General features: G+C 42.3%; 1 protein-coding gene across 2 annotated transcripts in view; it reads right to left on the minus strand.

Moving 5' to 3' along the window:
- SLC25A13 (solute carrier family 25 member 13) overlaps window positions 1–26,298 on the minus strand; it is a 182,065-nt gene that overhangs the window by 102,218 nt on the left and 53,549 nt on the right. For both annotated transcript variants that reach the window (XM_044246082.1, XM_044246081.1), the window contains exon 4: window positions 11,196–11,311. In XM_044246082.1, coding sequence (XP_044102017.1) covers window positions 11,196–11,311 — 116 coding nt within the window. The remainder of the gene's footprint in view (window positions 1–11,195; window positions 11,312–26,298) is intronic.

The raw sequence follows: 26,298 nt of genomic DNA on the forward strand, positions 1-26,298 counted from the left end.
AGTGCTCCAAATTTTAGGATTTACTGCCAGCTTTCCGTTCTCCACACCTTCTACCCTATTCACAAGTCCTCTTCTCCTTCCACCTGACCCACACGTGCGTGCGCACACATCCATGCAAACAGGGGCAGAATCCCCCAGTCAGCCTCTCCACACTGACAGGCTTCTGAAGTACGGTTAACCTTCAGGCAGTTGTTAACTAAGGAGTGGCTTCACAGGGTTATTGTGATTTACTCTCCAATTGACATTCTCCCACCTTCTCAACAGGCCTTTATCCCCCCTCCCTATTTTTAAAATGGAGTGATGAAGTAGCAAAAAGTACAATATTTTAGCCATTTGAGCATGGACGATTCTCAAATTATCCCACCAACTGGAAGTGCTCCCTGATACTACTATCTTTCAAAATTGAAGCCATTATGGTCAATCGTGCAAATCCGTATTTAGCTTTTCGTAAATAGTGGATTTTTGACCCAATGAACTGGAATAGCTTCTGAACAGTCTCTGGGATCTCAGGCAAGACACTCAGCACCGAGGCATGCCACAATTCTTATCAATGTGGAAGTTATTTACTTTCAAGACACACACTGTTCTTATCCAATATTCTCATTCTCTACTGGAATGTGTATAAGAAAATGGACTTGAGTCCCAAAATAATATAAACTAAATCTACTGTAGGGCAGTAAGTTTCTTTCAGCAAAATAACACACTATTTTTGTGAAACACCAAAATCAGAACCTCCCCCAAATAATGCTCTTTTCAACCCTTAACCAATTTTTGCCCTCACTTATCTCTGGAATATTTCATTTTCCAAGTGCCTTTATAAAGATAAAAATAAATGATCTTCCCAGCAAGTTTAAAAAATTACGGCTAAAGTTCTGTCCTTGTCGAATCCACTACATACATTCCTCTAGCCTTTTATATGTATTATAAATTTGGGAGCATACCTTCAAAACTTATTTCCATAATTTTAGCGCTCATCATTTTCTGCAACCTGAGTTAAAATTACTGAAGCGGACTGTTTCCGCGTATTTTGTCATGTCAGCTAGCCTGCCTGTTTCCCAGAGAGTGCCCACTCTACTTTCACAGCAGATGCTCTAGTACAAAATCCAACAGTGAACCAAGAAAGGGCCCCTCCAAACACCACCATCCATGTCGAAGAATTAACTAGAGAAAGGCATCAGAGATCAATCACTTCATTAGTTCCGGAGTTTGTGTTTAGGTCTCAAAGACAAAAGAAAGGTCCTGTTCAAGTAAGTCTGACAAAGTTAAATTGATTTATTTTTCTGCAGGACTTTGCAGAGCTTTAATAAAGTAAAAATTTTAGACTTTAAAAGTGACTGTCTCATAGGAGAATCTTTTTTCCACCTAACACTAACAGAAACAGGAAACACCACTACTTGAAGATACCCAAAACTCATAATATCATTCAACAGCGAAGATTAAAGGACAAGAGGCCACTGCAATTTCCAATAAAAGAGCAAGACTGAACTAGTTTTTTTTTTTTTTGGACTCCAGGTCAACTGACGAACCTGAAGCAGAAAGCCAGTCAAAGCTTCCCAAGCATGGCACTATTTCACAACCAAAGTCTTTAACAGCTAGAAAAGTCTTAAATAAGATGTCTATTCATTCAAACTGTCCCTCTACAAAAAGCACTTATCTTTTGGCAGATCATGACCTCTTTGAGATCTGCTAAAAGCAAATGCTCATTTAGACAGAACATTATTGACATTATTGACAACGGTGGCCATTCTTGGACTCCGACACTTACCCAGAACCCCAGAGTCAAGAAGTCCTTGTCTTTCGAGAATTCCTGTCTTTAAAGTTCAATTAAAAACCGCAGATCCCTACACACATCACTGCCACATAGACAATGAAACTGAGGGCTACTCTCACGTACTAAGAACGATAACTTTAAAATTGCGTTATAAAACAGTTCATGAAGTTTTGTTCACTGTAATGCAAAAGGTAAGTTAAAGAGAAAAACATGTATTAGCATTACGCAAGTAAGCAAAAATTTCAGATTTCAACCTAAGAAGTACTATGGTATAGTAACATACTCTGAGTTTTCAGGGGGTCCACTTACGACGTTCACTGGACCAAAGTAAGATTCAGGCTGTCTACTACTATTGGGCTAGGCTGTTCCTGTGGCCTACTGCAGAAACAACAACCCAAGAACCAGCAAGGGGCTGGAATCGGTCATGTGAAATTAGTATCATCAAGAGACGGGTCACTGGTGGGCACACGAAATACATCAGGATTAACAAGTTTCGTTACCACCACCACTACCCCGCCCCCACAACACATGCTCTTTCTTAAAATTCATAAGGAAAATGCTCTGCTTTCCCAGCATCCTCAAACAAGAAACATGGGAAAATGAAAGTGTTTGGGAAACCACCCTTCGCAATGTGTCTACACCACACCTTTAAGCCCTGACCTTCACTTCCTCTGTTCACAGGAGAGTGGTCATCTGCCTGCCTCACAGAGGTACTGGAAAGCCCACAAAATGACCATAGGCGCGTATGCCTCTGGCTGTGCCCCACTCCAATTAATGCAAGAAAATCCATCTTTTCTAGGCATCATTTGGATGTGGTCCCTGTCCTCTGAAGAGCCTGCGGGCCTCCCAACTTCCTCTCATTAACTAAGAACTCCTGCCCAGGAACCTCCTCCATCATATTGAGCCAACAGCTCTCAAGGTGTTCATTTCAATCAAGGGCTTCCTTTAACATCCTCAGCCTGTACAAAGACCATCTCCCCACCCCCTACCACTCCATGAATTCCCCCCCACTTTAGAATTCTGTTCACGTCGAAAGATAAAGCTTCCTTGGTGAGACCATATCAAATGCATTTCAACAAATTACATGGACAACTGTGCCACCAAGGCAACTTTCTGTGTCTACCGAGAACTCTAATCCGGGTGTGTTCTTCCTTACAATTACTTCCTGCTACAGCCGTACAAACTCCTAACTGAATGCAATTGCTTACTTCTTCATGAAAGTTCTTTACTTCTACATGAAAAATTATTAAATCCCTCCCATGTCTGATAAAGACTGAAACTATTCCAGATTAGTCGGCCCCTGTCTTCATTAGGAAGGAAGGGCTGCCCCACAGAGCACAGCCACCCCCTGGGGGAGGCAGGAGCACACAGTAAACAGCAAACCCTTGGCGTCATCGGGCTGCTACCCGGCCTGTACCACAGCAACCACAACTGTGGGCAAGTTACTTAACCTTCCCAAGGCCGTTTCTTTCCAGAAAAATCGAATTATATAGGAGAGATAAGTGATAAGTGATCGATAAAGATAAAAATGTCAGGTACTTGCCTTCTCTCAAGAGACTATGTAAAACCGTCTGTCTCTGAGCAGAACAAACTCGGTACCTACTATCTGGTCCTTCTTCCTGCCCTTTGACCCCCTATACCCCCACAGTTCAGTCATATATGATTCATTCGCTGGCAGGTCCAGAGAGATTACAAAGCCAACCCAGACCTGCATGAGACTGTTATAGCACCTCCCAAGTGACCTTCATCTCCAGACCCCCATAGCTCCAAGTTCTTGCCATTCACAGGCCATACAGCTCCTGGGTGTTCGCAGACACTCCTCTAGCACTGCTCATAGGGCCTCTAACCCTCCTAGCACTTAGCTTACATTACAGTCTATCCTAACATCATATAATTTTGTTTACTTTCCCTGGAGATTTTATAATCTTCAGTCTTACAATATAGTCAGATCTAAAATATATCCCTATCTTTACTAATTCTTTTGCCCCTACCAATTAAATGGCTTCAAGCACGATTTGCTGATAACTACCAAATTTCTATCTCCCAAATTCCCCACTCATACATACCTAAGTGCCTATTTGACAACCTCATTTACATATCCAAAAGGCATGAAACTAACGCATCCAAAAGTGACCTCCTGTTTTCCTCCCACCCCAAGCCTGTAGCCCTTCCCATTTTGATTGGTAACTCCACTTTCTAAATGGCCAAAGTCTTTGAAATCACTCTTGCTTCCTCTCTCTTCCACAGCCCACATCCAATCCATCAGAGAACCCTGCTGATTTTCTCCTCAAAATACCCCTAAACGCACTCAGGTCCAAGCCACAGTGATCATTCACATGGATTACTGCAATAGCTTTCTAACTGGTCCCTCTCTCTCTACTCTGTTCCTTCCATGATCTATTCTCAACACAGCAGCCAGAGTGATCCAGTTAAAACATAAATCAGATTATGTAATTCTGCTTTAAAAAAAAATCCTGCAACAGTTCCTCAGTTCACTTACCATCAATGTCCAACACCTAACCTGATCTTTATAAAGGGTCTTACTTTATCAGCTTTGTTACTTCTCTGAGCTTCTTTCCTACTAGGCTCTCCCTGACTCTCTTAGTTCACACAGGTTCTCCTTGTGGTCCTCAACTGTGCCGAACACACTCCAGCCTTCAAACCTAGACAACAGCCGTTCCTTCTGTCTAGGACAATCTCTCTCCTTCTTCCACCTGTCCACAGGATCAATTCCCCTACCTCTTTCAAGTCTGTGCTCAAAAGTCACTTTCTCAATAAAGCCAACCAAACCATACTGTGCACAGAGGAGTACCCTCTTTGTTTCATAGCTCACTGTAATCACCCCAATATTACCAGAACTTACCCATTCTATTAATCCTTTCATGCCTAGCATTAAAATTATCAACTTGTACATGTTCCTGTTACTAGTCTGGTGAACAAGTTGGAAAACTATGTTCCACTGACCCACCAACTCTTTCTGTACGTAAACATTTACTGGAAGACCACCAAACCCATTCGTTTACATACTGTCCATGGGAACAACAAAGGTGTCTAGTTATCAGAGACCCTAAGGCCCAATGAAGTTCAAAATATTTACTATCTGGTCCTTCATAGAAAAAATGTGCTGCTCCTGATCTAGTAGAGAAGTAATGCTTTAAAAAAGAAAAAAAAAAAAAAAAAGGAAAATCATGTTGATCTCAAAAAACATAATTTTAAAGAGATAAGGTCTTAGGCCTTAAATATCATAAACTGAAGTTCTTATAAACAACTCCTCACATAATGGTGTAGAAATATGTAATTATAACATCACTTTATTCATTCTTTCTTTCCTCTGGTTAAATAACTAGACCATCAACAAATATTTCCTCTTTTTCCTTTCTTGCTTGCTTTCCATCATGAGTTACTCTTCTGTATATCCTTCTTGCCCACTATGTTAATGTGATAGTTAAGTATCAATGATGTTCAAGGTCACAGAATTCTGAAGTTTCTTTCCATTTATTATATTCACTGTGTCAACATAATATAAATCTATTCAAAGATTCATGAATTTTTTAAAAATCATGCTTACTCTTCAGCTTACATATAAAATACGGCTCTTGTTCCTGCTATCTTCCTTCCGAGAGGTTTAGCACTGACTCCTACTGGCAAGAGACCTAGCTACAAAATGGCAGACCTACACTAGCATCTTCAGATGACAATCACATAGATATGTATCGTCTCTTCTCTCTTTCAAAATTTGTAGTTTCCATCAACTTATGCTTTCTAAATAGCGGTGGAACAGGCAGACTAACACTTATTACTAAACAAGCTTTCATTTAGGGGTGCCTGGATGGCTCAGTCGATTAAGCATCTGACATCAGCTCAAGTTATGACTGACCATGAGGTCAGGAGGTCATGACTATGAGCTCATGATGATCCCCGCTCAGTGGGCAGTCTGCTAGTACCTCTTCCCTGCCCCTTCCCCTGCTGAATTTCTCTCTTCCTCAAATAGATACATAAAATCTTTTTTAAAAAAGAATAAATAAGCTTTTATTTAACTACTCCAAAAAACCCTTTAGGCAGTCAAAAATTTACACACATACAGATATACGTAAAAACACACTAAAATATCCAATGCAATAGCATTCAAAATCTCAGCAGGATTTTTGTAAAGACAACTTTTTCTAAAACTGTTTTGGTAATTCCAAAGGCCAGGAACAGCCAAAATAATCTTAGAAAATAAAGTGGGAAGATTCACATGAAATCAAGACTTATTACAAAGCTTTAGTAATTAAGAGTATAGCGATGGTATGGATAGACAATTATAGGACAGAGTGCAGAAAACGACCCACAGGTGATTATGATCACTGTATCACCACAGGGCAATAAAAGAGCAATCATTTCAATAAACTGTGCTGGGAAACTAGGTATCCATGAGGTTTGGGGAAGAATCTTGACCCCCACAACATGCAAAAGTAAACAAACAAAAAACACAAGCACATTCTAGAAAGACTAAAAATCTAAATTTGAAAGGCAAACAAAAAACTTCTAGAAGATAACATAGGAGATTTCTCTTTGGGACCTCAATATAAGCAAAGATTTCTCAAATAGAACACAGAAAGCACTATCTGTAAAAGAAAATGTCAATAATTTGTACTACCCAAGTTTCAGAACTTGTGTTCCTTAGGGCCCTATTATGTGAGTGGAAATGTTAAGTCACGGAATGAAGATATCTGAGATACACAACCCATAAACAGCTTGTATGCAGAAAAACCCGCACACCACTAAAGAATATGCAAATGGCCAGCAAATACTTTTTTTTAAGGTTGCACAAGCCATTAGCAGTCAGGGAAATGCAAATTAAAGCCACATGATGAGCTATCACTGAAATAAAAGTGACTGGTAATACCAAGTGTTAGCAAAGGCATAGGATAACGAGAACTCTCACACACTGAAAGTGTGAATGCACTGGTACAAGCACTCTGGAAAACTGTTTGGCAGTATCTACTGAAGCTAAACACACACCTTTTCTAAGACCCAACAGCTCTACTCCTAGAAATGGCCCCACACCCACAACCCAAAAGACAGATGAAACAGCATCCAAAGCACATTATTTGCAGCTACTGAAGCTGGACATGTGCAAATGTCTACCAGTGGTAAGATGAATAAACAAATTAGGATAAGGTCATGCAAAGGAATAGTATACAACAAAGAAAAAGAACAAGGGGGAAAAACAAATACAACAAAGACATGGCTGACTCTCACAAATGAAATTTGACCAAAAGTCAGAGCGAGATGGAATGTTCTGTATCTCTTCATTTTTATCAAGTTTAAAAACAAGCAAACCCAGTCGATGGTGGCAGATGTTAGCTGTTAGTAGCGGTTAGCACTGGGCCTGGGGGACGGTAACTGGAAAGGGGCCCGTGGAGCACCAGCACTCTTCTCCTTCTGATCTGGATGGTGATAAAACAAGTACAGACACTGTGCAAAAGTTCATCAAGACGTACACTTAGGATGTGTGCATTCTTCTGTAGGCATGCTATGTTTCTGTGAGAACTTAGGATACGTGCATTCTTCTGTATGTATACTATGTTTATGTGAGAAGCATACTTTAAAAAATTAAAAGCAAAAATTCACTATCACATGTAAAATAGGCTAAAAACACAAATAAAAACAGAACAAAATGTTTTTGCAAATTGTTAACTAGAATTTTCTTCTTAGGCGGACACCCTGGTACACATCTGTTGACATCTCAAAACGCACTTATAAATATCAAGTATCAAAACAAGAAAACATGGTCAGAACAACATACTAAAGATACAATTTTCCTCAGAGGAAACAAGTGAACATAGCAAACTCAATATCAAAGGAATAAAACTGGCCTAATCAAGATCTTTTCAATGCAGCAAACACAGGAGTATCTAGACATGAAAACATGACAAACATAAATAAGGCCTCAGAGGAAACAGGGCAAGCCTTCACTGAAAGGTAACACTGGAATATCCGCCCCTCACGCCACCTGAGTTTTGTTCAGTGTGTACCAGAATCAGCACTAGCGGGAGCAGCAGTACGGCGGCTTGTAGCAAACACTGCTGCTTAAGGAGCTTCGTCCAGCCCTGCTCCAAACAAGCCCTCATGTGGAAATCCATGACAAGTACAGATCAAGAAGGTAAAACCTCTCCTCTGGACAGGATGCAAGGCTAGGAGGTACGGGGAAGCGAGGCCACTCTCCTCCCTCACCTGCAGCCCACGGGAAGACCCCAGATCAATCTGTGTCCCATGAAACAATGCTCTCCTCATGACCACAGCCAATGGAGACAATCTGGGAGGTAAGAAAGGAGAACTTTTTCTCTTATCTCTTCATGCTTACCCCTCCCAAAGAGGCACACCCAGGCAACCTTCTGAAACATGAAAGGGTCATTCTTGGGTGAAGGGTTTACAAGAAGCTAAGGACGTAAGCAGAGGTAGGAGTGTCACTATGTACATCTCCAACTCCTCACAGAGACAGGCCGCCAGGTCACAGATCGGGATGCTCTGAATTCTGCAGGCTTATGAGACCAAGTCAGTCCCCTTTTCTCCCAAACTCCATTTTTTAAAAAAGTTTCTCCAACCCCATTATAAGTTTCCTGTAAAACATACTTGTTACTAGCTTCTTCTAAAGATACCTGCTGTTGAAACACTCCTTAGGCTGCCATATCTCCCTGTGATTTTGTTTACTGGGTAAAAGCCTCCTAAACACAGCACCCACTTCTCTTGGAGGACCCTACCTTATGAAAAACGTTAAAAGTCAGCTATTAATTTATAATTTGATGGGTCATTTGGGTTCTTGTTTGTAGTGTATATCGGTTTCAGCTTAATCCCAAATAGGGATGAATAGCTCAGAAAAGCCCAGGCTACATTGTGTGACTCTCCCACCCCCAGGTGAGGACCCCATCAGCGCAACATAAATGCATACAGGACATACGCTGTTTCTGTTTTGTCGACAGACAGGCAGGTTCTGGAATGAACTGCCTGTGGAGGGCAGGACACTGGGAGAGGAGGTGTGCATTTCTTCTACAAGTTATACGCAACTGATGTTGTCATTAGAATTTTAGCTCCTTAGAAACCGTGATTTCTCATTTCAATGTCCTATGCCTTCAGAGATGGGATGGTGTTAACACAGAACAGACGGTAAGCAAATGACTAGCTACCCAGCCCGTGGTTAAACAGCAAGTTGGAAGTGCAGGGCTTCCCAAAACACACATGAAAAACAAAAACAAAAGAAAAAGAAAAAAGAAAAAAGAAAAAGAGGAGGAGGAGGAGGAGAAGAAAAAGAAAGAAAGAAACAAATCCTCCTTTGCTCTCTCAAGTTTTTTCTTTTAGTAATATTTTTATAGAGGCTTCTGTTCTTTGTTCTCCAGACAGCACCTCTATATGCAGTGTACCCTGTAATCCTCACATGGCTCTGTAACTCAGATTGTTACTACCCTGATTCTGCAGATGAGGAAAATAAGGCTCAGAAGGCTGAAATGATCTGCCCATCAACAGAGCACTAGTAAGAAGCAGAGAACGCTCCTGCTACTGCGCCAGCTGTACCTCACAGACGACCCCCCCCACACCCCTGCCTCTTCACCTGCTCCTTCCTTCTGCTCACACCAACAGCCCCTCCCTCCCCACAGGGGGACAGTCTCCTGATTCCTTCTCCACCAGGCCAGTCTACGGCTGGTGCCACCCATACCCATCACTGCTTCACACTGAGACGTAAGGAGAACACATGCAGGCCATTTCTCAGGGCCCCTGTCTCCACCCCGGTGCCCCCGCACCCCCGCCTCCACACGTGCTCCAGGGAGGAGGAGAGCTTGAGTGCATGACACTGCCCAACTCACTCAGATGTGCGGCCCCCGGTCCTCTGTAAAACCCCAGGAAACGCTGTCCTAATGTATTCATCAAACTGGCTTCCACTGCGTCAATGAAGGCCACCATGGGCCAGCCGCTCGTCTGTTACTCCACAGTTTCAACAGGGACACGTTTTTATTGGTGTTCCACTGAAAAGCTGTGGTTACAGTGACACTAAGACAAACTGGGTTGATGGGAAAGGAAAAAACTGAAGTTATTCCTGGGATGTTTAAATATGAAATAATCCTCAAGGAGTATTCACGGAAAGCATCTGAGCTTCTAGACTATACAAAACAAAACCAGGCACATGTCCATGTTTTGCCTCAGTTGATCAAGCCTTAAAAAACTGCCATGTCCAATCAATGTGGATGAATGGCTGCAGAAGGGGGAAGGCTTCTAGTCTATTATACTGCCTTACCTGTATATTAGGCAGCTAGCTATTGTCTTCATTTCTGAGAAGGAAAATGAAGACCTGAGAGGATGATTAACTTGCTCAAGCACAACAGAGCCAAGAGCTAGAAGGAGCTAAGTGTCTCCAATTTCCAAACTATTCCAGAATAGATGGTACGCTGATACTGTCTGTATTTTCCTCCCATCTGTACATTTCTCACCATCCGTCAAGTAAGAAAAGCCCAAGAAGTCTAAATGAATTGGAGACTATGAATAAAGACATTGGAAATGGGCACCTTAGCCACCTCCCCTGAATCAACAATGCATAAGTCCAAAACGTCTCCACTGTTTTTCATGGGCAGTGCTATCTACAGCAGGTTCATGTGCACAAAGAGCACCCACTGGATACCACACAGACCAAGGAAACTGTGGTACTTTCCAGCCAATCAGTATAAAAAAGTTTATTTGTACACTTTTTTTCATACGTCAGGAAGCAGTTTATTTTTAATAAAGAACCTATTCCTGGCCCGCTGCTTCCTTTCTCCTAATACTTAAAGGACTTCTGGGTTTTCTGCAGCTTTGCAGCTACTCCCTGTGAGACGGGTTCTGGCTTTTCACAATAAAGGCGGCGGGAGCATGGCAGGCACAACGACCCAGGCAAGGGGGCACATAGGGCTTGGAAGACCGAGGTTCTTCTGGCGCTGCCCTGAGCTCCTATCCTGGGCAGAACCCTGGCACTCAAGCTACTCCGTGGGAACCAGGTAAGGACCGTAAGTGCTGGGGGCGCAGGTACCTTCTGTTCTTGGGCAGTGGATGACGTCTTCCTCCTATCCGTGGGACGCACCACTGACTCTGAAGGGAATGAAAGGAAGTCCTGCCTAGCTCCCATGGTCTATGGCTCTGAAAAAGTCACGCACAACCTCCCTCACTTTAAAACTAAACCAGAGTTTCAAAACTAAGCCAGAGATCTGTTTTTTTTTTTTTTTTTTTTTTTTTTTTCCAAACAGAAAGATATCTGGAGCTCAAAACACAGAGCAATCTTTGTTAAAAGAGATATGCTTAACTTCTGCAAAGTTTCTCCCTACACTTCATTCCTGGGGATGAAAACAAACAAAACACACAAACAAACAAACAAATGGCTGACACAAGTCTGTACTCACTTAGGTGCACATGCCCTTACCAAAAGTCACTTCTCCTTTGCCAGCTTTGTCAAACAGCTGAAAGGCCACCATGAACAAAGCATCCGGGGCACAAAGGACAGATTCAAATGCTACGAACTCTTGAAAGGATATTAATCTGCAACATAAAACAAGCACAGAGCATAACATCAGTAGCTTGTGGCAAATAAAAGCATACACAAATAGACACTAAGGACAAAAATTAAACATCACTGTCAAAAAACTACATTCAAACCTAAAACCATTGATTAACACTCAGCATTTCCTTTCACATACAGTGGACTGAAACAGCAATGTAGAAGACCTTAAGAAAGAACATGACAGGTTTGAATTATAATTTCAAATGTAACTGTTTTAGCCAAAATGGCATTTTTGTTTCAGGCATATTGCTGGATTCTAGAATTAAAGAGGAGATATTTTAGATTAGGATGTGATTGTGTAGCAGCAAAATAGAGCAGCTTTGTCATTCATTTACACCTTTATACACCATGTAAAAATGGCTCACAGAGACCCATCCATTGCTTATATCCACCGACCACATGTGGATTCAGCTGGCCGTACAGCACTGATAGGGGCAGTAGAATACAAACAGACATGAAATGGGATGCCAAGGACGTTTCAGTCCGATTAGGCAGATGACACTAGTCTAGAACTAGAGATAGTACACAAAGTTAAGATAGGGACCAACACGATGAAAACAGAATTCTGGGAGGAAATCAAAGAAAGCTTTGCAGCAGAAATGGAATGCGAGCTGGGTCTTGAAAAACGCGTGAGGTTCAGGTATGTAGTAATGGGCACAGAAGGGTGGGAACTCTGGGCAGGGGACCCTAGCAGAAAGGCAGGTGCGAGAAAGCTAGGGCGTGGACAAGGGAAAACAGTGAGGAACTGATTTTGTCTGGGCAGCAGAGCACATAAAAGAAAAACACTGTGAAATGCGATTAGAAGTAGAAGACCAGAGATGGGCATGAAAACAAAAAAAGGGCCTCCTTTTTCTTCTCTAGGAAGCAAGGAGTGATTGACAGCTTCTGAGCAGAGTCATGACATGATCAAATCTGGCCATTAGGAACAATACAGCAGGCCACAGATGCTTTGACTTCCAAGGAGGAAACACATCCACAAAAGCTTTCCCAGAAATGTTCTGTGCCACTATTCTGTATTTTAAATGTCCAAATATTTCAATAATACACTGAAATAGTCCAAGTCTCTGGAGGATAGAGAGGGAGGAAGAAAACAGGAGTGTTTTCCTATGTTTCTCAAAACACTTAATTACTTCTAAGCATCTCATAGAGAGAACACATTTTTATACAAAGTTAAGTGTTACAAAGTTAAGTGTTTTCCAGAAAGTCTCTTGATCATAATGTCACAAGGAAGGAAAATCCCATCGTGTGTTCAATAGACGATTTCTGTCATTCACCATCCAAAACACATCCTTCCAAATGCAAGGGAATATTCAGGACCAGGAACAACATGTGTTACATAAATATGCCTGCCCAAGAGCATCTTCTCTACCACTCAGTGTGTCTCACTGAGAGTCTATGTGCAAGCGAGACCGGGGTAGACAGGGATGGGAAAAGAAGCAAAGCGGAGTCAAACATTCTCAGGGGTCCTTGACGAGCTTATAGCCTGTTGGGGGAGCACAAGGTAGTCACGTGCATATATGCCCACCAGAATGCACGAGTTGAGGGTTGTAAGTTACAGAAGACAAAGTGTTACAGGGACACAACAGGAGTGATTTATTCTGCCTACAAACCTAGGGAATGCTTCATGGAGATGTGGCATTTAAAGAATAAATTTTAGGGGCACCTGGGTGGCTTTCAGTTGGTTAAGTGACTGCCTTCGGCTCAGGTCACGATCCTGGAGTTCTGGGATCCAGTCTCACATCGGGATCCCTGCTTGGCAGGGAGTCTGCTTCTCTCTGACCCTCCCTCTTCTCATGCTCTCTCTCTCTCTCTCATTCTCTCTCTCAAATAAATAAATAAAATCTTTTAAAAAAAATTGAAATTGAGAAGATCTTAAAGATCATCTACTTCAACCTCCTCATATTACTTTTTTTTTTTTTTAAGGTTTTATTTATCTGACAGAGAGAGAGCGTGCATGCACAAGCAGGGGGAACAGCAGAGGGAGAGGGAGAAATAGACACCCTGCCCCAGGACCCCAGGATCATGACCTGAGCGGAAGGCAGACACTTAGATGACTGAGCCACCCAGGCACCCCCTCATTTTACTTTTGAGAAAACTAGAAGTCAATGACTTATATGAAGGGGAAGCAACTGATTCTGGCATTCTGGCCGAAAAACCAGGTGTCCTAGTTTCCATCTGACTGAGACCAAATTCCAGCTGGGATGGGAAGATGGCGAGAAGAGTGAAGGGCATAGAAAAGACGTTCCACACTGAGGAAAGAACAGAGGAAAACACAGAGGTGACAACATATGGGGTGTGCTCTGCTTAGGGAAGGATGCAGGAGTTGCCAACCCCCTATCTAACAGGCTGTGAAGGGTGAACAATGACTTGAGCTATAATAATGCCACCTGTGGAACACCTTAAAGGCTCAAGTTACTAAATCCTGTCTTCTTTGCAAGCAGTGAGGTCACTGAAAGTTGGGGTGGGGGGCACTAATAAATATCAGGTTCAGCTCTTTGTCTTAGAAAAGGAATTGGGTAGGACACCTGGGTGGCTCAGTCGGTTAAGCTGCTGCCTTCGGCTTGGGTCATGACCCTACAGTCCTGGGATCGAGTACTGAACCGGGCTCCTTGCTTGGTGGGGAGCCTTCTTCTCTCTCTGCCTCTGCCTGCCACTCTGCCTGCTTGTGCGCGCGCGTGCTCTCTCTCTCTCTCTGTCAAATAAATAAATAAAATCTTAAAAAAAAAAAAGAAAGAAAGAAAGAAAAAGAATTGGGGTGGAATATGAATTTAAAAAAGGCAAGATGAGATGGGAGATAGATAGTGTGAGAGCAAGAGACAACAAGGGTCTAAGCCAGAGCTATCACACCAGGACTGAAAAGAGAGGAAAGGCTAGAGAAATAACAGTTGAGGCAGGAATGACAGAACTCGGTAGAGATGGATGTCAGAGACTGAGGGCCAGGAAAAGGGCCTCACTACAACCAAAACATCCAACCTGGCTAACTAAGCAGGAAGATATGACCAACAAAGATAGAGTGAGAGAAAAAAAGAAGAGAGAACGGCCTTGTGAGACAGTAAGACCAATTCTGACTATGCCGTTTGAGGTACTGGTGGGACACTGAATATGGTGTTCAGCAGGAAACCAAAAGCACCAGTGCGGAACTCGGGAGAGGGGCTGACAGGAGGTGAACTGCATCCTTCCCCAAAAATTCCATGCTGAAGTCGTAAACCCCCGTACTTCAGAATATGACCACTGCCTGGGAACAGGGTTGTTGCAATGTAATTAGTGAAGAGGAGCTCCGACCCAAATAGAGTGCGCACCTAATCGAATATGACTAGAGTCCTAAAAAGTGCATGTTTGGACGTAGACATGCACACAAGAAGAATATCTGTGAAGATAAAGGCAGAGATCAGATGCTTCTATAAACAAAGGAATGCCAGAGATTTCCAGCAAACCACCAGAAGCTTGGGGACAGGCATGGAACAGATCTTCCCTCCCAGCCCTCAGAAGAAAGCAACCACGCTGACACCCTTGATCCCACCCTCCATAACTGTGAGACAATAAATTTACTCATTTTTAAAGTCTTCCAGGTTGGGGGAACTTTGTTATAGTAGCTCTAGCAAACTCATACAAAGGCTAAGACAGGAAACAGATCTGGGAGTTTTGAAACAAAGCTGCCTTAAAGCTGTGAATGAGACTGCCCGAGGCTGCTCAGTCAAGGCTCACACTCCGCTCTCCACACTACTGAAGCAGCAGAGAGGGAAGACGTCTCTGATTCTCCTTCTTCTCGCCACTGCTCCTACTCCCAGGACTCCTCTGAGCAGGTACCAACAACCATACAGCCACACTGCTCACCAAACTGCTTGCTGGCAATTTGTCAGGGCACAAAATAATCCTATTTGCTCAATTATCCACGCACAGAGGTTTGGTTAATCAAAAGTGAATTGCACAGTGTATTATTCAGAAAAAAGGCATTTTTAAAAATTTTAATGATTGGAATAAAGACTTAAATACAATAAAAAGAGTATGTTACATCTCTCAAAATGGTATGAGAAACCTATCTATATGCATGAACAAATCCTCATCTGGCAATGTCAATGTGGTTTCTGGCCATTTGGCCAATGAATACTCTGGTATTTTAGGCATGTTACAGATACCAAAAAGGTATGTAATTTGGTAATCCTGTTAGATACAAGTATTAAACATCTATGTAGGAGGTAGACAGATGAACCATGAAATCATAATGTCTTACTGTTCAGCAAGATCATTTAGGATTTTCAAGGTAATCTGACTAGAGGGCTAACAGAATAATTACACAGTACTATATTCCTTTACAGCATGCTATCTACACACACACACACACAGACGTATATATATATTTTCACATAAACAGTATTTCAGTCTTGCTTTATAGATTTAATGGGTATTAGAGTAAATTACAACAAAAAATACAAGCTTAATCAAGTTCAGACCTGGCTGGTGAGCTCACTTGGTTCCGTTTCCACCCAAAACTTCTCTGACAATGTCCGATGCCCTCTAAAATAAATCCCACAACTCTGGTCGGACTCCGTGATCGCTACCTGCGTAACAGTGTTCGCGTGCGCCCACCCACAGCAACTAAGAGCAGGACACGGGTAAGTGAAGAGAAGCAAACCCAGCAGTCCATTTTCAAAGGCCTTCAACCAGTCGGATGAGTGAAAAGTAGGTTTCTAACTACTGTTCTTGGTTCCAATGTCACCAGAGATTTTTTTAAGGAAGTCGTTTTTGTGTTTCAAACCACTTGAGCCATTATTCTCCTCGTTCTAAAGGTACCTGGAACAGCAGCAATGTTACAACCCCACGAGAGCCACATAAAGCGGCCTAAACACCACATCCTATAATCAAATACTGAGGCAAGCAGAAAAGGGATTCCAAGTGGACTGTATGTGCACACAGGGCTCAGGACTGCGTACAATTACATAACTCTTACATACACAATAGGATACTAGAAGGACACACACCAAACGATGCCAGCGTTTCCTTATACTGGCACCCACTTAGGTCTCCTCCCCCCATATTTGCAAGGCATAGCTCTTAGCCAAGAGATGCTTAGAGATGAGACCAAAAACTATATTATGGGAAAAAGTGGCGAGTAACAGAAGTAGAGAGGAAGGAAAGATTATTATTATATTGAGGGAAAAGAGATGGGGACTTCAGTACCATCACATGACGTCAGAGGGACGATGCAACCAAGTGGACGTGTACCATCAGTCTTGCAGAAGGAACATGTGACCGAGCAGAGATGGGAGGTGGGGGAAGGAGAGGCCGCCAAAAGCAGTGGGGCTTCAATGCCTACTCTGTGTGCAGGGAAGACACAGGTGAAAAGTGCAACCCCTGCCGCCCTCCCCTCCCCCAGCCCCGAACTGATGGCCTGGGACAGGGTGGCAGACCGTGGGCCAGGAACCAAGGCAGGAAGGCTGCAGGTGACAAGCCACCAGTGGTGCGAGAATGCTGGAGTAAGGGCAGGGGCAAAGGGGCTCACATCCTGACAGTACCCCAGGTCTGAAATTCTTCATGACACGATGAATTGTGCTTTAAACCATTTAGTCTGGCAGAGGAGTATTAACTGAGCTGGAAGGAGAAGAGCCAGGCGTCGGGGGATGTGTTGGCTAAATCCAGGAAAGAGCCATGAAGGCCTGAAGGAAAGAAGGGTGGCTTAGGACAAGGCGAGGGGAGTCTAGAGTGTTACACTCTCCAAAGAGGGCAATCTGACAACACAGCAAGAGTCTGAGAAGTGCCCACCCACACTCTTTGACACCACAATCCCACTTTCAGGCTGTGTCCTAGAAAATAAGGAATGAACATGCACAAACTTTTATGTGTAAGGACGTTCAAGTGGCACAGTCAATAGTGCAAAAAGCGAAAACCACCTCAATATGCAAAAACACATGACTAATTAAATAAAGGAACATCCATATACAGAATACTCTCCAACCACTATCATCGTTACAAACAGATTCACATTATTAAGTAAAAGGTCAGTTATATAAGTGGATACAAAAAAGATTCCATTTTGTTAAAAATGGACAAAAATAACAACACATACATAAAAGTGCGAAGGATGTATGCCAACGTGTTGACAATGGTTCTCTCCAGGTAGTTAAAATCTTAGAAACAAAGTTTTCTCCTTTTGCTTGCCCATATTTTTTAGTCTTTTCCATAATACATGTCCTAAATTACTTTTGTAATGAGAGAAAGAATTAAAGTTTACATTAAACAAAACATCAAGGATCTAAGCTTAGGTAGTGGCAGGAGGACTGAATGAGGGATGGGGATGGTAGGGGAGGGGGGACTGAAAAAAGAAACAAATGACAGAAAGTCACATTAACCGGCTATCCAAGGAGGACAACCTCCAGCTTCTCTTCCTGCCGGCTGTTGCTTATTCCTGCTCAGCAGTGGCTTATACCCCATGTGGTCCCTTTCATCCTCTGCCTGGCTTCCACCTCCAGGCCAACTCTGTGGCTAGGAAAGTTTAAGCAACTGCACATAAGGATCTGATCTGCTCAGCCTTCAGGAAGTTTGGTTGTAGACAATGCACCATATCAAAATCCAATTACCACTTTTACTTAAGGCTCCTAACCACAAGAGTGCTTCGCAAAAATAACTTCTTCTTATAACCCTCTTCCGTGTGTTACAACAGAAGCCAAACAATTGTCCAGGATTAATGGCAGAGATAAAAGTCAAAATGAACTCCAAAAACTCAGTTCCAACCACCAGACCACCCAGGTTCAAGTATCTGTGAATGTCAGGGGTGGGGCAGGGGGAAGGGGGGGTGGGGAGACGACCAGAAACACAGAACTGGGCTTTCCTGAGATCCCAAGTTTATCAAAAGAGCTTTGGCCTCCATGATTTTAACATTCTCAACAGCTTCTGGGGTTTTCCAGCTCTTTTATTTCCCTCCCAAATGCCTTGCAAATATATGTGGTTCAGGCCACCAAGTAAGTAAGTTCCCTGCATCTCTGGTGTACCAGGCAATGCCCCAGGCACTAAGGATACTATGAACCTGAGTAAGATGGACAGAATTGTGTCCTCCAGGAATTCCATTCTAGTGGAGGAAAGAGGCAATGAGCACAAACATACCCACATAAAAATAAGATGATTCATAATCAGATAACTTCCATATAGAGCATAAGATAGAGGAATGCCTTAAAGCAGTTGCTTCCCAGCCCCAGACAGCCTATTAATTATCTTTGGAGGGACCTGGGCAGCCTTTTGTTTCTTCCCACTTCCCAAGTGATTCTACTGTGCAGCCAAGCTTGAGAATAATGGGGATGGGAGCTGGGCTGCTCTGCCTATGTGGTCAGGAAACACATCTTGGGAGGTAGCATGAAGATCTGAATGGTGAGGAGGAGGAAGCACTGGGAAGGTGTGGAGCAAGAATTTTGGGGGCAAAGGACCTCAGTGCCTGCACCAGCCCTAAGACAGGCCAACCCTGGCAAGCCCCATGGGGCAGGGAGCCACCAAAGGGCTGGAGACTAGAGGACGAGGGAAGTAGGAGGGAGACGGGGATGAAGGAGCGTGCAGGGCTATATGAGGTGATGTGGACTATACCACAAGGACGCATGGGGGACAGCCTCCACCAAGGACTTTAGACCCAGGAATGCCGGGATTGCATGGGAAGAACACTCAGGATGCTGCAGAGCACAGACTGCAGGGGGAGGCAGTGAGCCCAATCCAAAGAGGCTGCAGCAGGCTGGGCCAAGGGCTTGCGTATTAGCAGAGAGATCTGAGAAGTGTTCAAATCCAGGGCTTGTCTGAGAAGTCACAGCACACAGCTATTCAAACCCGGGGAGTCAGGTGCCTATCAGGGACACCCAATGGCCTATGGCCCCAGGGGCTATGGCAGCTAGCGGTACAGACTCTGAGGCCCTGCAGTCACGCAAGATATGAAAACTACTAGTTGGGCAGATGGTGGAGGAGCTCGTAAGTAAATGGTGCCAGTTGATGGTCAGTGAGAAAGCAAACGAAGCCATATAACCCAATCAGGCAAATTCATTCCAATTGTTCTTAACACACTTTAAAGACAAAATGAATTATTATTACCTAATTGTATATGCTAACATCATCAGGAGTAAGGTGGAAAGCAGCCTGAGTTCCAGTTCTTCCTTTGCCTGAGTGGCTGAATGATTTTGCTGGGCAAGTTGGAGCAGATCTTTCCTGATCTATGAAAGAGGCTCTCTCCAATGCCTTTCAGTCCACAATCCTGTTTTCTTTACGTTCGGCCACAGGGAGTCCTCCCGTGCCCACTGTGGTTCCAGCACTGGCACTGCTGAGAGCACATCTGTTCTGAGGCCAGCTGGCTCCTCAGTTCTACACACACACTTGGGTTCAAATCTGACTGCAGCGTTTGCCAGGGTTCTATTTAAATTCACTGGCTCCAGTGAAATCTAGCAGATTGAATATTGTTCAAACAAGCAGGCTACTGCCTGGCTTTAAAAACCTATTAAAGATTTTATTAGCAATTTTAGTGTATTGTTATCAAGAGTTTTGCCTATAAATACCACCTCTACATATATCACTGCCTCCATATTGCCAACAGTAGATAAATACACAGGCTCTCATAGTTGTGAACTTGACTCAGTAAGTGATAAGCCCGTATTTCCAGATCTACCTGTCTGTCCACCGCTTACAGTTCACTCCAAATAGCACTCAAGTGGCCCAGGGCCAACTGTGCCAACTACTGGGATTCATACAGGACATTCTTACACCTCCAACAATGCCTGCCTTATCAGAGGGATCTGCACATTTAACAGGTATACTCACCCCCATTCTACTTCTCTTCTGCTAACAGTCTGCTGAACCATACACTCAAAAAGGTCTTTCACCTCTACACATTCTACACCCCATTCCTTCTTGCCCCTGTTAAACAGTACTGCCCACTGCCCAATGACCTCAGGAGAATCTGTCTTCAGGTCCTGTCACCTCCCCAACCCTTTAAACTTTGAATCATAAAAAAGTTCTAATTGTGGCCAATCTCCACAAGAGTAACACTGCATTGAGGAAAAGAATTCCCACAGGGTGTTTAAAGCTAGAGACAAATCATATTCTCTATCTCCAATAGACTCTAGATAAATATCCTCTTTGTTCTTAAACACTAACAGGGATTGTAAATAGAAAATAACAAAAACCCTAAAAAGTTTAAAGGGGGCCTTTAATGGAAGAGAAAAATTGAAAGGGAGAAAGACCACTGGTTTAAAAAAAAAAAAAAATGGCGAGGGGTGTGTAGAGAGTAGTTCTAAGCCGTAATGGAAAATTCACTCAGGTAAGCAAAGTAAACTAAAAAAAATCTATTTCCGAGATCTTCCTTTGTCCTTTTAAGGCTGGATGAGAAGGTTTCGATTCTATTAAAATGGTAAATGAAGAAGGATAATGGAGATATGTAAGCTTTAGGTAAGATAATCAGGACCTAAAATGCCACCAGGCACACAAATTTGTTACCTAGCATCTTTTTCAAGTGACTGCTGTATACTTGCTATCACTCTGCATAAAGTAGCAGGTTGCTTGTTAGGTTACCACTGGATAACCAGGTACTTGAAATGCTTCCAGTAGAGCACATGCTACCAAATCCTTTACTTACCTGACTTCAGTTTAATTTTCCCTTGGTTTAGCACTAAAGAGCACAAAAAGTACCTTCCACTCAAGAGATTTTGAGTACTTAAAGCCCAGGAGACAAGGTGAAGAACAGAATTTTCTCATGCATACTTTTAGCACAGGCCCATATTAACTATGGGTGTTCTTTGCTCAAATAGCATTTTAAAATACCCAAAATTGATTGAGTTGAATGATTTTTTAATTGGGACACAATGCCTTTTCTCAACGTGTTTTTCTGAATCTTTGAAGCAAGGTAATGATGATTACAGGGATATTCGAAAACAGATGAGCACCTAAGCACAGACATACAGAAAGTGACAAGAGCAAATATGCTACTTTCTTGCATCTGCCAATGACAACTGCCAGTTAGTCACTTTATTAAAAACAAAATTAAAAATAAGCAGTAAACTAAATTTTTTTAAAAACCTATGAAATCAAGCTTTACTGATTCCTCTTCAGGGACTATTATCAATTACTTAGAAATATTTCAACTTTTTCTTTCATTCAGTTTAAGTCTTACACTATGGATACACACAAATACCTTTTCAGATGTGATCATAACATAAGCACTTGGCGAAGCAAAAATTAAATGACTGAAATAGCCTTTATCATATTTTTAAAAATAAAATTATTCATGCTGTGGGCAAGAAGAAATAAAAGCACACAGGCTTAAGCCAGAATATCATACACACAAAAAAGCCAACATTAATATCTGCTGTGCCAGCTGAATTCAAATTAACCCAATTTTACATGTTAATTAAACCAGCTATTTTCTTCTTATTGTATTTTTGCTTCTTAAATAGTAGAGTCTACAAGTGATTCCCAACAGACTTGTTCCAACAACAATGACGTATTCATTTACTTCTATTATGACCATACAATACAGTAACTGAGCAGTAATTTTTCACAGTCAATTACATGTGTGGTTCTTTATGCTTAAAGATGCTGAAATAATGTGTACTATAGAGCCATATGCCTGCATCTCTACTCTGCCTGAGGCAGTTGCCTGGGTAACACATTTTCTCTTCGGTTTAGCATAACCCTTCATTGAATATCATTAGGTGTCATTAAATAGCAAACATTAACATGAACTTCAATACACTACTTAGATAGAGTCATTTTACCCATGTAAACAAGTGCTCCATCATTTATAAGAAGCTTAAAATAGATTATGATTTTCTGTATTTAAGACCATGAAAAAGAAAAAAAAAAAAAGTACCCACGTGTTGATTCCAAATTCAATTTGCAGAAATTTCTGATAACATAAGAGAATTCAGACAAGTTCCAGAGGTAACACGTCTTATCATATTCAATGTAAACAAAAAAGGATTGGGTTTTTTACTCAGAGTTTACTTTTCAGATTTACTCAAAGTTGTACAACAATTCCATCAACTGCATCTCAGACCATCAAAGACTTTTACTCTTTATAACAAGGTGTGGAGAAGGCACTTGAGTTCAGCAACAAAATTAACTTAGAGGATAAGGTGCGTAAAACTCAAGGCACACAGTAATAAATAAAAGTACAGGAGACATCATGCATTATCTAAAATATTTTAAATATTAAAAATTTAATAATGTGTTCTATAGTTTAGATATGGCAACATATGGTTTTATTCACAGTTTTCTAGAACCAGTGCCTGCATTAAGAGTAGCCACCATCCCAAATAATCCATTAGCCCTCCCTCCCATGCCACCACAAACCAGCACTCATGTCTAAGAAGAACAACGCGCTCAGCTCTACAACATTTACAGCCTCCCCACCAACCTTCCCGAGCAGATTACAGTTCCAAAACAGTGGACTGCTGATTTTTCTGAGACATAATCGTAATTCCAAATTAAGTCTAAACTCTTGGCCTAGAAGCAATTACAACTTGCCTTGTATCATCTGCATTGGAAAGGGTCTCTGAATTTACAATGCTCATTTTAAAGGACACGTACAAAATGGAAATGAGTCCTCAGATGGCAGTGCCAAATCCAATATACTTTCTCACCTTTCCCAGTATAGGAGGAAGGCAGCTCCAAAATCCTGGAAAGGAGAGGCGGCAGGTGAGACTCAACAGTGACCAGGGTGGCGGGGAGGACTGATCAAGGTTCAGAAGTCAACTGCAAAGCTGTCCAGTCAACCTAAGAGTCACTAAGAAGAAAACTCTGCCAAGAACAAGGGAGTTCTTGGTTATGGGACTGAGATCCCAAGATACAACTACGACGGTGAACTGTGTCTTTTTTCTCCTTCCCAGATCTGTTTTCTGATCCACGATAAGGAAGAAACGGCCACACAAAATACCATGACTTAGCCTCAGGTCCCATGCTTCCACCTCCCACCACTCCACAAATACTCCTGTAGCTGCTTGAATAAAACTTCCATCGTCATGTTCAGTCCAGGGGCTAGGATGCAGTTGGAGAAAAAAATATATACTCGGCATTAAACATGTTTTGGTTTTTTGGTTTTAGCACTCTGCTCTGAAGTGAGGTAAATTCTGAAAAACAAAGTGATAGCACTAGCACTGATAAATCTTTATGCAAAACATTTTCAGGATATACTGGGATCAGTACAGATTCAGTCACACCCCAATGCCTCTATGAGAATTCGTATTCTGAATGATTATCTAAGACACTCTGCGATTTCAAATAAAATTTTAAAATTAAGACTAGGTTGCATAAACCGCCATGATTGCAAAAAAAAGCCTAATAACTTAAACAATATGAGAATTGAAATAAAAAGCGATTCCTGATTACAACGGCTCGATTAAGTAGCGTTTCTGGATTTTACCCATAATTCACAATAAACAGACTGCTATTTCCATCCTTATCCCCAATAAGGATTAATTAAAATTTTACTACATGAGCATAACTTGCTTGCCTAAGACTGGTAAGAATCTTGAAAAGAAATTTTTTTGTATTTAATTGTGTTTTACTACATAAATAACCATGAACAAAATACAATAAATTCATCTGTTAACACAGACCACCCACAAATGTAGATTCTCATTAAAACAACCAAAAACATTTATTATAACTTTTTAAGCCTGGCCTACATAGGTTTATATTTTATTTTATTCTCTGAGAGAACCTATATAAATGTTGAAAAACAGCAAAAAAGAAAAAATTTCTGCCCACCACGTTTCCCCATCCTATTCCACACTATCTCTGTATTCATTAGCAAGTCCTATTTCTAAAGGTCTCCTCACAATACCAAGCTTTTTTAAAAGCAGGCAATTACAACACAGAATAGAGATTGTAAAGAATAATCAAAATTAGAAACTGCTAGGAGTACTTTATATTTTTGCAAAACCAAATTAAGCTACGAGACTTTTGAGACTGTTTTGCTTTTTCTGGGTATAATTACTGCTAATTGTGGAAAAGCAACACCAGCATTTTAATGCTTTTTCCTTCAGTAAGTTGGTGACTGTTTTACTTCCTGACTTAAAAAAAAAAAAGAAAGAAAAAAGAAAACCCTATAGAAGAAAGCACTGATCAGGACATTGTAAAAAGCACAGAAAAAGGTTTCAATATGAATTACACATTCAGCCAATCCTCGGACACTTTAAAAAGGGGTTTTCACCCATGGAAATGCAACACCATTAGTGAATTCTAAAATTGTTAAATTAATAACCAGAAGAAGACTGTGAACTAAAATGCATTCAGAGATAAGACATGACTGCATTTATTTAACTCTACTGCAGAAGGCCTGAATTCACCAGACCGTAAGCAGAGATGATAAGGGCAAGGACAGAGCTGCACAGGCAAGAGGGACAAGGGGCAGAGGGGCGATGGCGAATGGCGCTCAGTGAACATCCGGGCCTTCTCAGGGTGCTGAAGGGAAGGGTAGGAGTCTGAAAAGGATCAAAAACCTAATCCTATGAGTGGTTTTCTAGATACAAAGAATCTCTCAGAGTAATTTTACAAAAACTAGAATGACCCCAGACTATTGTGGCAGCAGCCTATTTAGGGAAGATAAAAGTGAAGACATGAGAAGAAAAAAGATTTGCTGAAAGTTCCAGCACCTTTTACAGAGGCAGACTGCATAAAATGTTAGTGACTCTGGGAGAAAAATGCCAACAGAGGATTTTAACATGCTGAATTTCAATACGGAACCAAAAGGAGAGCCTGAGACTCTCACCCCCTCGTCATCTATCTGATGATATGTCACACACGGATGGTACTTCACGTGCCCCGTCCATTCCAAGTCATTCCACAGATATGGATGGAGGGCTCCTACATGCTGACCTTACTGTCCCAGGAGCTGCAGACTTGGCAGTGGACAAAACAAATATCCCCGCCTTCACGGAGCGTACAGGAAGTGTGTGTGAGGAGGCGGAGGGGGACACAGCAAAACAATGAATAAAATCCTTATGTTGCAAGATAACCACTGTGAAGGACACCAGAGTAAAAAGGAAAAGGTATGTAAGGGGTACGACTTAAAACAGCAGGCGCAGGGAAAGCCCACCTAAGAGGGTGTCATCAGAGCAAAGACCTAAAGGAAGGAAGGGAGCTTCTTACGGAAAGAGGAAATACAAAGGCCCTGAGGTAAGACTGAGCACGGTGTGTTCAAGGTGCAGCAAGATCAGTGAAGGAGCCGAACAAAGTCCTTAGGAGGAAGAACAGGAGCAGACAAAGCAGGGGGAAGGGAAGGAACGTGGCCTCTGTAAGGCCTTGCTGGCCGCAGTCAGGACTTGGGCTTTCACTCTGGGTGAAATGGGGGGGCAAAATGGGTTGTGAGTCAAGAGTGACGTGATCCAACTTAAGTATGAACAGGATCACTCCGGCTGCTGTGCTGAGCAGACGGAAGGGAAGCAAGAACAGAACCAGGGAGACTTATTAAGAAGCTATGACAGAGATCTGGGTGAGAGATGGTCTCGCCTCAAACTAGCATAGAAGCAGCAGAGGAGGCAAGAAATGGCCACATTCTGGATGCACTGTAACTTTCTGCCACAGTGCTATAAATGGAATAAAAAAAGAACCTAAATCATGTTAAATGCAGGGTCATGTTTACTGGGAGATCACTGACTCACTAGCAATGAATCTACAGAACTGGTCAACCGGGGGCCACTCGCCGATCACCAGCTGCGCAGAATCACCGTGGAGTGAGTTAATGAGACTTCGGTATTGTTCTGGGCGTGTGCTCATTTAATACAGTGCTAGTTTTGAAAATTTACATTTAGATCAGCTTGAAGAGAAGACAAACACAAGCAGAACTACAGCGGTGGGGACCTCCGGTCCCCTGCTGTCCCTCTACACCCTCACTAGCAGCCAGGGAGTCACCACATTTTCTGGTTACATGGGCTCAGTGTTAGAAATCCACCTGCTGAGTCTTCCACTAAGCACTTCCCCTGGTCAGGGAGCCGCAAACTGCCCG

This window comes from Neovison vison, chromosome 4 (genome assembly GCF_020171115.1).
Source record: "Neovison vison isolate M4711 chromosome 4, ASM_NN_V1, whole genome shotgun sequence".
Classification (NCBI taxonomy): Eukaryota; Metazoa; Chordata; class Mammalia; order Carnivora; family Mustelidae; genus Neogale; species Neogale vison.